Source organism: Peromyscus maniculatus, chromosome 1 (genome assembly GCF_049852395.1).
Source record: "Peromyscus maniculatus bairdii isolate BWxNUB_F1_BW_parent chromosome 1, HU_Pman_BW_mat_3.1, whole genome shotgun sequence".
In the NCBI taxonomy this organism is placed as follows: Eukaryota; Metazoa; Chordata; class Mammalia; order Rodentia; family Cricetidae; genus Peromyscus; species Peromyscus maniculatus.
This window is the reverse complement of record NC_134852.1, coordinates 165,205,325-165,220,915: the sequence shown is the minus strand read 5'-3', so window position 1 is coordinate 165,220,915 and position 15,591 is coordinate 165,205,325. Positions and strand designations below refer to the sequence as shown.

At 36.2% G+C, this 15,591-nt stretch overlaps 2 protein-coding genes across 2 annotated transcripts; one reads left to right on the top strand and one right to left on the bottom strand.

Annotated features, from left to right (window-relative positions):
* Window positions 1-917: 917 nt before the first annotated feature.
* On the bottom strand, window positions 918-1,862 carry LOC102926583 (olfactory receptor 5B12-like). Its single transcript, XM_006995032.1, has one exon. It carries the CDS (start codon window positions 1,860-1,862, stop codon window positions 918-920), a length of 945 nt encoding a protein of 314 aa, XP_006995094.1.
* Window positions 1,863-7,863: 6,001 nt separating this feature from the next.
* LOC102905967 (olfactory receptor 5B2-like) lies at window positions 7,864-8,805 on the top strand. The gene has a single exon (XM_006995046.4). The coding sequence runs from the start codon at window positions 7,864-7,866 to the stop codon at window positions 8,803-8,805; it is 942 nt and encodes a 313-aa protein (XP_006995108.4).
* The last annotated feature ends 6,786 nt before the right edge of the window (window positions 8,806-15,591 follow it).

The window sequence follows — 15,591 nt, the reverse complement described above, 5'->3', positions numbered from 1 at the left end:
TATGGGTTGCAGTCTGGCCATCCCTTCCCTCACATCTAGGACACATGCTCAACTATGTCCATATCAGCATTATTCATAATAGCATAAACCTGGAAACAACCTAGATGCCCCTCAACTGAAGAATGGATAAAGAAAATGTGGCACATATACACAATGGAGTACTACTCAGCAGTAAAAAACAATGATATCATGAAATTTGCAGGCAAATAGATGGAATTAGAAAATATCACCCAGACTCAGAAGGACAAGCATAGTATGTACTCACTCATAAGTGGATACTGAAATTATTTTAACTTCAAGTTTCAAGATATCTGTACCACCAAAGCCATGTGAAATTAAGTTATTTGGGGTTAGATCCTGGAATTCAGCAGGACAAAATCTCAAGATAATTACTTATAGCACAAATACATGAGAAAAATTAATTTATGTCAGATTTAAATATCATGGAGTTATTTTTAACATTAACATTTAGTGAAAAACGAGGACATGAATTATAAAGAGAAGAAGCAGAAGTATGTACTATGATTTGGAGGGAAGACCGAGAAGGGGAAACTATATAATCATACACTTAAAAAGAAATAATAGTAATTAATAATGATAATATAAAACATTTGAAAATATAACTGTTGTCATGCATACATGAAGTTGACCTAAAAATACTTTATAACAATGAAGTAGTATTCCATGTGAATTCTCTAGCATAATAATATTGATTTAAATATTAAATTGACATCTCATTTCTTGCAAGATACACTCCAGATTCACTCTAAATTAGTCAGATAACCAATGCATGAAGACAGACCTTTTCTCTGTAAAAGAAACTGTTCAAAGAAATCATAGACAAGAAATAATTAAAAATAAATTATTCCTCAAGGGTAAAGGTCCAAAATTTCACATGCTCAAAAAATACTTTGGAGTTAATTGACTAAGTTCAATGAAGACTTAATTTTTCCAACAACTTTCATGAATGCATTTTTGACCTCTTTGTTTCTCAGACTGTAGACCATAGGGTTCAGCATGGGAATGACCATGGTGTAAAACACAGATGCAATTTTGTCTGTCTCCATGGAATGACTAGAGCTGGGCTGTAAATACATGAATATGAGTGACCCAAAGAAGATGGCGACAGTGATGAAGTGGGATGCACAGGTAGAGAAGGCCTTTTTCCGTGCATCGGCTGAACGCATCCTCAAAATTGCGATGAAAATAAGCAGGTAAGTGTTCAAGATAACCAAGAGAGTGAAAACAACATCCAGTGTAGCCAAGATAAGGAGTGTAATCTCATTTGTGTAGGTGTCAGAACATGAAATGTTCAGCAGTGGAGGAATGTCACAGAAAAAGTGATTAATCATATTAGAAAGACAGAAAGAAAGATGAAATGCAAGGCCTACATGGATAGAGGATTGCAAGATTCCACACATGTAGCAGCAGGTGACAATTAGGATACAGGTGGTACTTGTCATAGTGGTAGTGTAATGCAGCGGTTTACACACTGCTGCATGACGGTCATAAGCCATTGAGGCCAGAATCAAACTTTCAATAGCAATAAAGGCTACAAAGAAGAACATCTGGGCAGCACATGCATTGTAGGATATAATCTTGTTTCCTGTGAGAAAGCCAACCATTACCTTTGGAGTGACTGCTGATGCATAAACACAGTCCACCAGGGAAAGATTACTGAGAAAAAAGTACATGGGAGTGTGGAGTCGGGAGTCAAGCAGAATCAGCATGATCATCCCAAGATTCCCAATCAATGTGATCAAATAAATGAGAGTGAAGACAATAGACAAAGGGATCTGCAGTTCTGGGACATCTGTTAACCCCACAAGAATAAATTCTGTAACCTCTGAAATATTCTCCATTGGTGTCCTTTGGGAATGATCATGACAAGTTCCTAGGACAAATAAAAGAATATACTCTTTGAATATCAACAGAATTACAAACTATGACCAAGGTCTTTTACTCATTTATTTTTCTAGTGAAGGACACTGTTTAGAAGATAGTGAACTGCATGCTGGGGAACTGTGGGCAGTTTGCTCCTATGGAAGTGATATAGATAGACACTGAACTTCTTTGCTGCCAAAGATGAGTAATATATTTGTGGACCTCAATTCCACTAAATAGGGTGATACATACTGCACTAAACCATATGACACTCACTATCATTATTTGTAATGCTTACATACATTTTTGTGAAGAATAGACATTGAAAGTCTAATGAGCAGCAAACACTGTGAAGATTACATGGGCTTTTGAATATGAACATAAGGTCTAGAAAATGGATTTCACATGTCTGATATATCTTCCAACATCTTAAAAATATACAGTGGTCTAACAGTCAGATCTAGGCACACCCAGCTTTACTGTCTAATTAAGGACAACCCTTAGTTAGCTCTTCTTCCCTTTAAATATTATCAATTAGAGAAAAGTGCACAGTGTCTTCATATATTTAAGCTGGGCAAAATATAAGGGAATAATTTTTCAAAATGGGTGAGCAAAACTGTACTCTCTTTTTCTCCATATCACAATGTTTTCCATATAGACTAATAATTTCCCTTACTCACCATCAACCATGTCTTTATGATTTGTGTTTGGGGAGAACAGAGAGGGTAATAAGAAAATTGTTCTCATTCTTCCATAGAGACTTGGTGCTCTTTAGCAAGTGATATTGTATAGCATATTTGATTTACTTACCTCCACAGTGGTTCAAATGATAGATGGCAGCTACCGGGAAAATTATGAGAGTCCCTCCACCCAACAGAAACCTCTGACTCAGGAATGTTGAGACATACTAATTCTCAGCAGTAAACATCATTCTTATTCAAGGCAGGAGAAGATATATAAGGAGAGCCAAGCTGAGTGTGATTTTTCTCCTAACTCACAGGTTCCTCCTATTTCTTTTGAGTATAGCAATCACTTTACCAGCTTCTAACGGAAATCTTCTGATTCTCAGCATCAAAACATGAATAATATAAAGCAGTGTATTATGGTGAAAAAAGGAATAAAACAAAAGGGAGAAGATAACTAGTTCACGGTGTGTCTGTAGTAGGCCTATTCAAAATTAATTGCCATTATTTTTTATTGTGTTTTCACTTGGGAAGTAAAAATGGCTGGATTTTGTTTCTCTTACTATTCTAAATTGCTATCCCTGCAGATTTTAATACTAACCATTGTTCTAGGAACAGGCAAATGTACAAAGGGAATGGGGTATGAAAACCTTCATGCCCAGTATTGGCCTGCATCCACACTCAGGAAAGTATTATGAGAAATGCTCTCCTTTCCCTCCTGCACAAGCTCTGCTGTAGAACAGAACTCTGGCCTGTGCTTTTACCAGTACCATGGTGGAGATTACAAACTCCACATATGTATCAGGGGAATCAGGGTATGTAGTAGATCACTCGGGAGGCCATTCATTCTGACCTTAGTGGAGACATCAAAAAGTTTAAGTTTGATGGAGAGTCCTTATGAGAACATGAGGGAATAGATGCTTAGAGAGAAGTGACTCTAATTATCAGACCAGTTGGGCCATAGTAAGTTCAGAAAGAAAAATAAAATCCCACTAGAATCTCAGGGCCAGGCACCCACCCTGAGCTTCTGGTTTTGTCACATAGTTCTAGGGGTCATTTTTTCCTTTCCTTCTAGTTATTTTTAATAAAACATCCACTGTCTTAGCACCACAGATCTCCTCTAAGATTTTCCTTTGTTATTTCCTTTTATAAATTCATCAGCATGTAACAACTATATATATTCATCAAATTGTAAGGAAAATGTGATATTTTGGCACATATATTCATTGTGTAGTGATCAATGTGTAAGTCAGTGAAATTAGTATGTCCCTATATGTTTATCATTTATTTGTTTTTCTGAGAACATACAATGTTTTGTTTTGTAGATGTTTAAATTATACAGTTTCTCTTAACTAAAGTCATCTTATTTTGTACTATGCTTATAGTTAATTAGTAGAAGTAAGTTCTTTCTTCTCATTAAAATCTGAAGCTACACTCATAAAGTCTCACCATGACTGCCTAAATATGAACTGAACAAGGAAAACAACAATAGCATACAAATGTGTATGAGGTAAAGACCATGAGGCATCAGCCAAACCAAAGAAACTATGGGAAACTAAGGAATCCTGAAAGTGGGGTAAATAGTCTTGTCCAGGGAAAAACACACAATTAGTCATCCAATACCAAGTCACCAGACCTAAAAACAAACATTCATGAGTAAAATTAAATAGGCCAGGTTATATTTAGGAATACATATATGTTATATTTAGGCATATATATATATATATGAATATATATATTTGCATGTAGCAATAATCAATAAAAATTGAATTTGAAATATAACAAGGAGGAGGATGTGGGAGAGCTTGAAGGAAAGAAAATTAAGAGATAAATTATGTAATGTTATAATCTCAAAAAAAGAAAAGATGTGTTTCTATTTTATTTTTATATAATTACCTCTGATTTGAAGTCCCATAGTAGTATTTTCTTTATTCTACATTTGTCAATGTAGTCAAGAAAAGTTATCCATCTGTATTTCCTCTGGGGTTTACCTTCAAAGCTTGTTCCTGTTTCGTGTAGCAGTGTTGTCTTGGCTGACCAATTTAATCTCCCCAAGATTCAGTGTAACACTTGTGCAAAAAAAGCACTAAATGGATGTCCCATACTTGGTGACTTAGTTTCAAAGAGAAGAGAATAAGTTTTTAGGAGGATGTGATGGAGAAGATAATGTTAGGGCTAGGGTTAGGAATTTCACACACATACATAATAAATTCCTATATCAATCCCCTACTTCCTCTCTCTAAGCTTCCCTAGATCTCATGCAGAAAGTTGGAGAGGAAACTGAAGGATAGATGGGTAGTTATGAAATTTTATTGTATACATGTATGAAATTCTTAAATTTGGCAATTAAAAATAAACATTTCCAATAACTGTAAATGGATTAAACTTACTGCACATATATATTTAAGTGATATTTTAACAAAGAAAAGAGATAGAATGGTAGCAATTATGAAGAAGTTTCTGTGTGCTTTGAAACACATATGACAAGATTCTTGTGCATTTGAAATGCATCTTCATGAATAAAATATGACAAGAGAAATGACTACCCTCAAAGGGAATCTTTTCCCTGGAGAGCTCCAAGACTGCAATTCTCAAGATTCCTATATAGTAAGGTATATAATCCCATCTTGATTTCACATTGCATTGCTTCAAAGGGGCCATAGACTGAGCAGAATCCTTTTGAACATTATGTATTTAAGTGGTTGCTAATATTTTGTCCACAAAATAATCTTCTTCCATACTGAATATTTATGGTGAGGCTTCAACAATGGCCAGAGGAAACTTTCAAGGTATCAATTATACTGACTCATTCTGATACAATAGCCATATACTAAAAATTTAAAATTTATTCCTATTTTAGGTAGTTTTCAACAGCATTATTTCATGAATCGTGTGGGAAAATAATTTTATTTCTTTCCACAAAGTGAAGAAGATGTGCCTAGTCAAAAAAAATAACATCTAATAATATGGAAAGTATATATGGTAGATGCTAAACCTAAAGCAAAGCATCCTAAGTTCTTGTTACTCATCCCATCATTGTGTTTTTATGCCTCAGAAACCTTATAAATTTTTGCTGGAATATTTTTTTTAGAAACAACTTCTCCAAAAATATGTGTATATTGATTCATAATCCTGTACTGTATTATCCTTAATTTGTGAGGAATGCGATTTTATATTTAATAAAAAAATGCTAAACCTTTAATTAACGTGAAAACAAAGAATCACCTAAATTGTCTATAAAGTTTTGATGACTGATATGGATGTTTGAACTATTATTTCCTGAAAATTGCATAGTAGCAGAATTTAAAAATGAAAATTATGGCATTCACAGGAATGCAGAAATATTTATGGAATTACAAGGCTTCTCTTTTTGAAACAATTAGATGAAACCTAGTTTGGATAATGCCTTGATTGGGTTATTGCTAGATTCTTGATTTTATTGAAGGGTGAGCTTGTCCAAATAGGGTGAAGGGCATGTCTTCAAATTCCAGGGGTAGGTAATCGTTAACATACAGATGTCCTTATTCAATTTTTGGTCTCAGTTTTTCATAGCCTCATTCTTTTGAGTTGTTTTTTTTAATTTAGAAATTCCTGTAGTGGAATGACTTTTAAACCAATTAGAGATAGATTTGAGTTTTTGAGTAAATTTATTCTGGGTATAGACTGTTAAGAAGGCCCCTTTCCTTAATTCTCTGAACTGTAATATATATATTTATATACTCATACATATATGTAGATTTGTAGATATATAAACATGTGTATAAATATATATGTGTTTATACTTTTTAATGTATATGTTCATATACAGTATCTCTTTCCTTATTCTGATAAACCAGTAAATATACAGTATTTATCAGGCCATGGATTTGAACAACAATGGAGAGGGTTATTAGAGACAGTTTGGAGGAAGGAAAGGGAAGAAGAAATGTTTTAACTATATTATAATCTCATTCTTAAAATATAGCAAAATGACCATGTAAGAATGAATATTTCTTTATACACTATTTATGATACAATTGTAAATTGGAGTGATGTGTTATTTCTCTTTTTTAATAATCTAAATATATACATAATTTTCAAGTATATTTTTCAGACTTGTCTTGATAACTTGACAAATGGCTCTTCAGAAGTCCATAATCTAAGACCAGGTACTAATGTCTTTGTGCCTTTACTTGACTTTATTGTTGTGAGTGTTCTGGGTAGTCTAGATGGGCCCAATGGAAACAGCAGATGTCATAAAACACAGTACATATTTCTTCTATAAACATTCACACTTGAAGCTATTCTGTGGGTGAGATAGTAACAAAGTAAATACTTTAAGGTCAGAGGTGGAATACAGTGCAGCAGGGACAAGAGAGGAGGGATGAAAGTATAGTGGTTGTTGAAAGGGAATCTTTGAACACAAGCTAAAATATAAACTCAAATAATAAATTAGTTAGGATAAATTGGTTTTTCATTGCTCATGAGAATGGCTACTATGGTCACCTATATGGGAGATGAAGGAATATTACAGACATACTAGAAGAAGAGGAGAGATGAGATGATATAGCATGTAGGTAGAGGAAAATCACAAGCAAAGCTGCCTGATTTGAAAATTTACCTCTACCTTGAAGCCTTGGGCTCTTACCTCTCCTACCCAGGAAAAATATTATCTTCTTTTCTAATAATGCAGCTATTTCTTATCAGGCCTTTACCATTCATTATCTCATTTAAATCTTATAAGAATCACTTAGGCCCAGTGCAATCTACGCATTATTTATGGATAGAGAACTTGGATACAAACCAATATCTCTAGAAGTAAATAAGGAAGGTGATCAATGAATATTTACAACCTTTCCTAGAATATACATTTTAGATCTGATACTATATATTCTTTTAAGAATCACCTTTGTTGGTTGAACTGGAAGGCAATGACACCTTTATTTTAATGTATATAAAATGCAAATATTTGTGAATTGTGCTACAGTTTAGTTTCAAGTATTAAGCTGTATACACCAAATGTAATGCTTGAGTATGAACTGAATGAACTTAAAATGAATTCAAATTCATAAATAGAACATTTTGGAAGTTACTGCTTAACTTATCTGACATTCTATACTGTTGTGAGTATGCCTGTATAAATCTCACAAACTCTTTGATGCTATAGGCTCATATAGATATGGACATTATAACCAATCAGCTTCACAGGATTGAAGAGACTAAATATATATCTCCATATAATGTTCCAGGCATATGAGCCTTTATTCTTTTATTTTTGTCCATTTCAAAGAACATCCTTTGGATTCAGAAAACAGCCATGAACACCACAGAAGTGAGTGAATTCATCCTCCTGGGACTAACCAAAGCACCAGGGCTTCATGTTTTTCTCTTTATGATGTTCACATTTATCTATGTCTTCACTTTGGTTGGGAATCTTGCAATGATCCTTCTGATTTTGCTAGATGCTCATCTCCATACCCCCATGTACTTCTTCCTCAGTAATCTTTCCTTGGTTGACTTTGGTTCTTCCTCAACAGTCACTCCAAAGGTCATGACTGCACTCCTTACAGGAAACAATGTAATTTCCTACGATGCCTGTGCTGTTCAGATGTTCTTCTTTGTGTTCTTTGCCACAGTGGATAGCTACCTGTTGGCCTCAATGGCGTATGATCGATATGCAGCAGTGTGTAAACCCTTACATTATACTACCACCATGACAAAAGGTGTGTGTGCTTATCTGGCCATTGGCTCCTATGCTTTTGGCATTTTGAATGCTTCTATACAAACAGGGGACACCTTCAGCCTCCATTTTTGTGTATTCAATGTGATTAATCACTTCTTCTGTGATATTCCAGCAGTGAGGGTTCTGGCTTGCTCTGATAAGCACATGAATGAAATGATTCTTATTCTTATGTCTAGTTTTCACATTATGTTTGCTTTTCTTGTTATCTTGATTTCCTACCTACTCATATTTATGAACATTTTGAAGATGCATACAAATGAGGGATACCAGAAGGCTTTCTCCACATGTGCTTCTCACCTTACTGCAGTTTTCACATTTTATGGGACTGTCACCATAATGTATTTAAAGCCAAGTTCCAGTCATTCCATGGACACAGATAAATTTGTCTCTGTGTTCTACACCATGGTCATCCCCATGCTGAATCCTGTGGTCTACAGCATGAGGAACAAAGAAGTTAAAAATGCAGTTAAGAGGGTTGTTCAAAGGTCAAAGCTATGTGTAGGTTTAGAACCTTAGTGATGCGCATTGGTTGACTTATCATTAATTGTCTTTGATTACTTAAATGTTAATGATCATTTGGAATACTTAAAAAAAACTACACCTAATAACCTCATTCTTTCCTTTAATCTGATGAATGTATGTGCACATAGACATTGGGTCTGGTTAAATTTGGTGTAGATGTTTACATGTATTTGCAAGGGTTTTACAATAAGTTTATAAAATAATAAAAACATAAAACTAAAAATATATCATGATTTATATATAAATTATATTTGATGAACTACATGCTTGTTCTTATGATATGTTAATAGTTATGAAATTATAATAAATAAATAACAAATATTTAATCTATTTGAGTTATTTGGTAATAAAGCATTCACATGATAAAATTTTAAAGCAAAGTATTTGAAAAGGGGAAAAACCAAGTCATTTTTATCCTTAAGTGTACAACTACTCTCCTTTCACATTTACTAAAACAAAAACAATAGCATAAAAAATAACTAAAATTAAAATAGAAAACAGCATGTCATTCAAAATAACATTAGTTTCTTTGTCTGGAATTTTGAAATGGCTAATACCATTACTTTACTAGGTTTATGTATATAATTTCTTAACTCTCCTACCCATTCTGCCCAGTTCACTCACACTAAATTCTTTCTATTCACGAACAACTCTAAGCATGCTTCTGGCTTAGAATCTTAGCATTTGCAGTTGTCTTTGCACAAACTAATTAAATGATGTCTGCTTGGAAACATATCTTGGAGGCATCCATGAACTTCTGCATGATATTCAAAACACAAGTGGTTCCTCTTTTCTTCATCTGATTTACATTTTATAACTCCAGTCAATATACAATCTTTGTAATTTTTTTTCATAAATTAACCACTCTTCCTAGGCTTGAACAAAAACTCTTTGACAGAAGCTAGATATAATTTGTTTGGAGTTTTATCTTCAGTAATCCATATATTGTCTTTCATATAGAGACACAAATACTTCCTACATTAATAAATGAATTGAGGAAGTTCTATAAAATTGGACACATCAGTTCAAGATTGATAAAACTGTGATTAAATATTATATAAGATTTATGTTAATATTAGTGGAAATATAAGAGTGCAGTAGAAATATTTCTTTGTGCCCAAGTTCATATTAAAAGTTACATATTTTCTATTGTCCCTCATTTTCTAATGTATTACAAAATGAGTACATTAATGTTCTCATATTGGACCAAGTTTAAATTTGCAAAAATAATGTAAAATGTTTGCAAACTTCCCTCACTCTGTTTTGAATAACACTGCCATATTATACTGATTTGGTAGATTTGTTAGTGATCCCAATACTGGTAAATAACTAATTCCAGACGTATTTGTATTTCATCAGCTTTTCTAATAATATTCAATTTCTGTTTTAGTATCCACAAAAAATATTCAATAAATTACTTATTTATCTATGCTATCATTTTGAATGGTAATATTGTCACTATTACATAAAAAATTCACTTCATGTAGAACAATAAGCAAATTATACACACACACTCACACACACACACACACACACACACACACACACACACACACACACATATATATATATATATAAAGCAAAAAAAGTGCTAGAGTGGTAGAATTTATGATTAATGTCTATTGTGAAATTCACCATACACATGTTGGAATCTTACAAGATTTTATATTTGTTTCACATATAAAGCTACAAATAATGTTTTTAAATATTTTTATTCATTTTATATACCAACTACAGATCCTCCTCTCATGTCTCCTCCCACTCCCACCACTCCCACCTTCCTCTTACCCACCCACCCTCAACCCCACCTCCAACAGGGTAAGTTCTCCCATGGAGGGACAGCTAAGCCTAGTACATTCAGTTGAGGCAGGACCAAACCCCTTCCCACTTCATCAGGAGTGAGTAAGATGTCTGACCATAGGTAATGGGATCCAGAAAGCCAGCTCATGCACCAGGAATAGATCCTGGTCACACTGCCAGGGACCCTCAAACAGATCCAGCTATACAACTGTCTCCCATATGCAGAGGGTCCAGTCCAGTCCCATGCAGGTTCCAAAGCTGTCAGTCTAAAGTTCATGAGTTTCTACTAGCATGGTTCAGTTGTCTCTGTAGATTTCCAAATCATGATCTTGACACCCCTTGCTCATATAATCTCTCCTCCCTCTTTGACTAGACTCTGGGAGCTTGGCCTGGTGCTTAGTTGTAGATCTCTGCATCTGCTTCCATCAGTTACTGGATGAAGGATCTATGATGACAATTGTGCTGGGGATGTCTTTCTATATGTTGATAATGTGTGTTGCTCTGATTTGGTTGATAAATAAAACATTGATTGTCCGGGAGCCAGGCAGGAAGTATAGTATAGGTGGGATAAGCAAAAAGGAGAATTCTGGGGTGAAAACTGAGTCAGGAGACGCCAACCTGCTGTCCAGGGAGCAGCATATAATGGCACACAAGTAAAGCCACAAAAAACGTGGCAACATATAGATTAACAGAAATGGGCTGAATTTAAATTTAAGAGCTAGTCAGTGGTAGGCCTGAGCTAATGGCCAAGCACTTTTAATTAATATAAGCTACTGAGTGATTATTTTTTTAAGCGGCTGGAAGGTCTGTAGGGCTGGGCAGGACTAGAAAAAAACCTCAGCTACACAGTTGGGGGTATTCACCAATCTGATTAACAGGATAGGCCAGTTCAGGCACACTCACCACTATTGCTAGTAGTCTAATGTGGGTTGTCTTTGTGGATTATTGGGAATTTCCCTAGCATCAGGTTTCTCCCTTACCCCATATCTCTCTCTATCAAGATGTCTCTTTCATTGTTCTCTCACTCCATCTCTGTTCCAGCTCAACCATCTGCTCCCTCATGTTCTTATCCCCCATATCCTACTCTCTATTGCCCCCCCTCATCATCAGTTTACTCATGGGAATCTCTTCTGTTTTCCAGTTGCAAAGTGAGCTGTACAAACCTCTTAGTGTCCTCCTTGTTTCCTAGCTTTTCTGGACTTGTGAGATGTAGTTTGATGATCCTTTGCTTTAAATCTAGGATCCATTTATGAGTGAGTAAACACCATCAGTCTTCTGAGTCTGGGTTATTTCACTCAGCAAGATATTTTCTCCATTCATGTGCCTGCAAATTTCATGATATCATGGTTTTTTACAACTGAGTAGCACTCCGTTGTGTATATGTACCACATTTTCTTTATCCATTCTTTAGTTGAGGGGAATCTAGGTTGTTTCCAGGTTCTGGCTATTGCAAATAATGCTGCTATGAACATAGTTGAACAAGTGTCCTTGTTGTAAGATTGAGCATTCCTTGGGTACATGCCCAAGAATGGTATAGCTGGGTCTGTTTCCCAATTTTCTGAGAAAAATGCCATACTGATTTCCAAAGTGGCTGTACAAGTTTGTGCTCCCACCAATAGTGGAGGATTGTTCCCCTTGCTCTGCATCCTTTCCAACATAAGCTGTCATCAGTGTTTTTGACCTTAGCCATTCTGACAGCTGTAAGATGGTATCTCAGAGTCATTTTGATTTGTATTTCCCTGATGACTAAGGATGTTGTGCGATTCCTTCAATGTCTATCAGTCACTTGGAATTCTTCTGTTGAAAATTCTGTTTAGAACTGTACCCATTTTTTAAATTGGATTATCTGGTAATTTGATGCCTAGTTTCTTGAGTTCTTTATATATTTTGGAAATCAGCCCTCTGTCAGATGTTGAGATGGTGAAGATCTTTTCTCATTCTGTAGGCTGTGGTTTTGTCTTATTGACCATGTCTTTTTCCTTTCAAAGCTTCTCAGTTTCAGGAGATCCCATTAATTGTTACTCTCCATGTCTATGCTACTGGTGTCATATTCAGGAAGTAGTCTCCTATGCCAATGGTTTCTAGGCTACTTTCTACTTTCTCCTCTATCTGGTTCAGTGTAGCTGGATTTTGTTGAGGACTTTTTTTTCTTTTTTTTCCTTTTATTTTATTTTATAATACCATTCAGTTCTACATATCAGCCACGGATTCCCTTGTTCTCCCCCCTCCTGTCACCTCCCCTCCCCCCCCAGCCCACGCCCCATTCCCATCTCCTCCAGACCAAGGTCTCCCCAGAGGACTGAGATGGACCTGGTAGACTCAGTCCAGGCAGGTCCAGTCCCCTCCTCCCAGACTGAGCCAAGCGTCTCTACATAAGCCCCAGGTTTCAAACAGCCAACTCATGCAATGAGCACAGACCCAGTACCACTGCGTAAATGCCTCCCAGACAGATCAAGCCAATCAACTGTCTCACTTATTCAGAGGGCCTGATCCAGTTGGGGGGCCCTCAGCCTTTGGTTCATAGTTCATGTGTTTCCATTCATTTGGCTATTTGTCCTTGTGCTTTATCCAACCTTGGTTTCAACAATTCTCACTCATATAAACCCTCCTCTTTCTCGCTAATTAGACTCCCAGCGCTCCACCGGGGGCCTAGCCGTGGATGTCTGCATCCAGATTCCTCAGTCCTTGGATGGGGTTTCTGGCATGACTATTAGGGTGTTTGGCCATCCCATCACCAGAATAGGTCAGTTCCGGCTGTCTCTCGGCCATTGCCAGCAGTCTATTGTGGGGGTATCTCTGTGGATTTCTGTGGGCCTCTCTAGCACTTTGTTTCTTCCTTTTCTCATGTGTTCTTCATTTACCATGGCCTCCTATTCCTTGTTCTCCCTCTCTGTTCTTGATCCAGCTGGGATCTCCCACTCCCACAGGCTCTCTTTCCCTTGACCCTTGCCCTTCATTACTCCCACTCATGTCCAGGTTGTTCATGTAGATCTCAGCCATTCCTCTGTCATTGGCCGATCCTTTCTTGTGGTCCTGTTTTCCAGGTAGCCTCCCTGGTGATGTGAGTACTGAAGACACTTTATGCTGGAGAGGATGTGGAACTAGGGGAACTCTCCTCCACTGCTGGTGGGAATGCAAGCTTATACTTGTTGAGGACTTTTATCCACTTGCATTTGAGTTTTCTGCATGGTGATATATGGATATATTTGCAATCTTCTACATGTTGACATCCAGTTATGCCAACACCATTTGTTGAAGAAGCTTTCCTTTTTCCACTGTACAGTTTTGACTTCTTTGTCAAAAATCAGATGTTCATAGGAGTGTTGATTAATGTCAGGATGTTCAATTGGATTTCATTGGTCCACAAGTTGGTTTTTATGCCAATACCAAGCTGTTTTTATTAATATAGATCTATAGTAGAACTTGAGGTCTGGGATCATGATGCCTCCAGAGGTGACTTTATTATACAGGATTGTTTTAGCTATCCTGGGATTTTTTTTCCATATAAAGTTGAGTATTGTTCTTTCCAAGTCTGTGAAGAATTATGTTGGGATTTTGATGGGGATTACATCGAATCTGTAGATTGTTTTTGGTAAGATTGCCATTTTTTATTATGTTAATCCTACCTCTCCACAAGCATAGGAAATCTTTCCATTTTCTGATATCTTCTTTGATTTGTTTCTTCAGAGATTTAAAGTTCTTGTCATATATGTCTTTCACTTGCTTAGTTAGAGTTACCCCAAGGTGGTTTATATTATCTGTGGCTATTGTGAAGAGTGGTGATTCTCGAATTTCTTTCACATCCCATTTATCATTTGTATGTGGGAGGGCTACTGTTTTTTTTAGTTAATCTTGTATCCTGCCACATTACTGAAGGAGTTTATGAGCTGTGGGAGTGCCCTGGTAAAATTTTTGGGGTCACTTACATATAGTATCATATTGTTAGCAAATAGTGAAAGTTTGACTTCTTATTTTCCAATTTGAATCCTCTTGATCTCCTTTTGTTGTCTTATTGCTCTAACTAGGACTTCAAGTGCTATATTAAATAAATATGGGGAGAATGGACAGACTCATCTTGTTCCTGATTTTAGTGGAATTCCTTTGACTTTCTCTCCATTTAATTTGATATTGGCTGTCGGCTTGCTGCAAATTGCCTTTATTATATTTAGATAGCTTAGGTAAATGGTATGTTACAAAGATCATTCCAAAAGGTGTCCTATCCTAAAGAATCTGACTCTAATACTTAATATGTTCTATCAAAGATACATATACTAAGTTGTAACTATAACTGCTAGTCTTCAATCCCATCAAAGACCTGAGAAGGAATATAATGGTACCTGAGAAATGGAAGATGGATGCAAACAACTTTCGGGAATCTTGCAAGAGTAGACAGACAGCTGGCAACCTGGACAGTCACCTAATGTTTCTCAGCATTTTTGGTGCATTCAAATTGGCTACAGGCCTAGAATATATACAGGAATGGAAGGGAGAGACTGCCTGCAGCTGCCACCAGGACAAGAAAGATGTAAGGTACCAATATGCCACGAGCCATGTGGTAAAGTATAGATTAATAGAAATGGGCTGAATATAAGAGTAAGAGCTAGACAATGACAGGCCAGAGCTAATGGCCAAGTAGTTCAAATAATATAAGCATCTGTATGTTTATTTTATAAGTGGGCTAAGGGACCACTGAGGTTTGGCAGAACCCAGTGAGAAAACTCCAGTTACACCCTGAGACACAGCAAGCACAGATTGGACACAAAAGAAGCTACTTCCGAACTTTGCCAAGACCAAGTAGGAGAGTTCTTCAAAATTCTTGCTTCACAGAAAAGTCTGTCAGATGATCTAAGCCTGTTAGATAAAGATGGATGATCCAACATTTCAGAGGAATCTAGAGTGACTGTCCAGGTAGCCAGTTGTCTCTGTCATTTCTACAGGTTTGGAAGTTGTTTGCTCTGCACTTACTGTTTACTCAGGTAA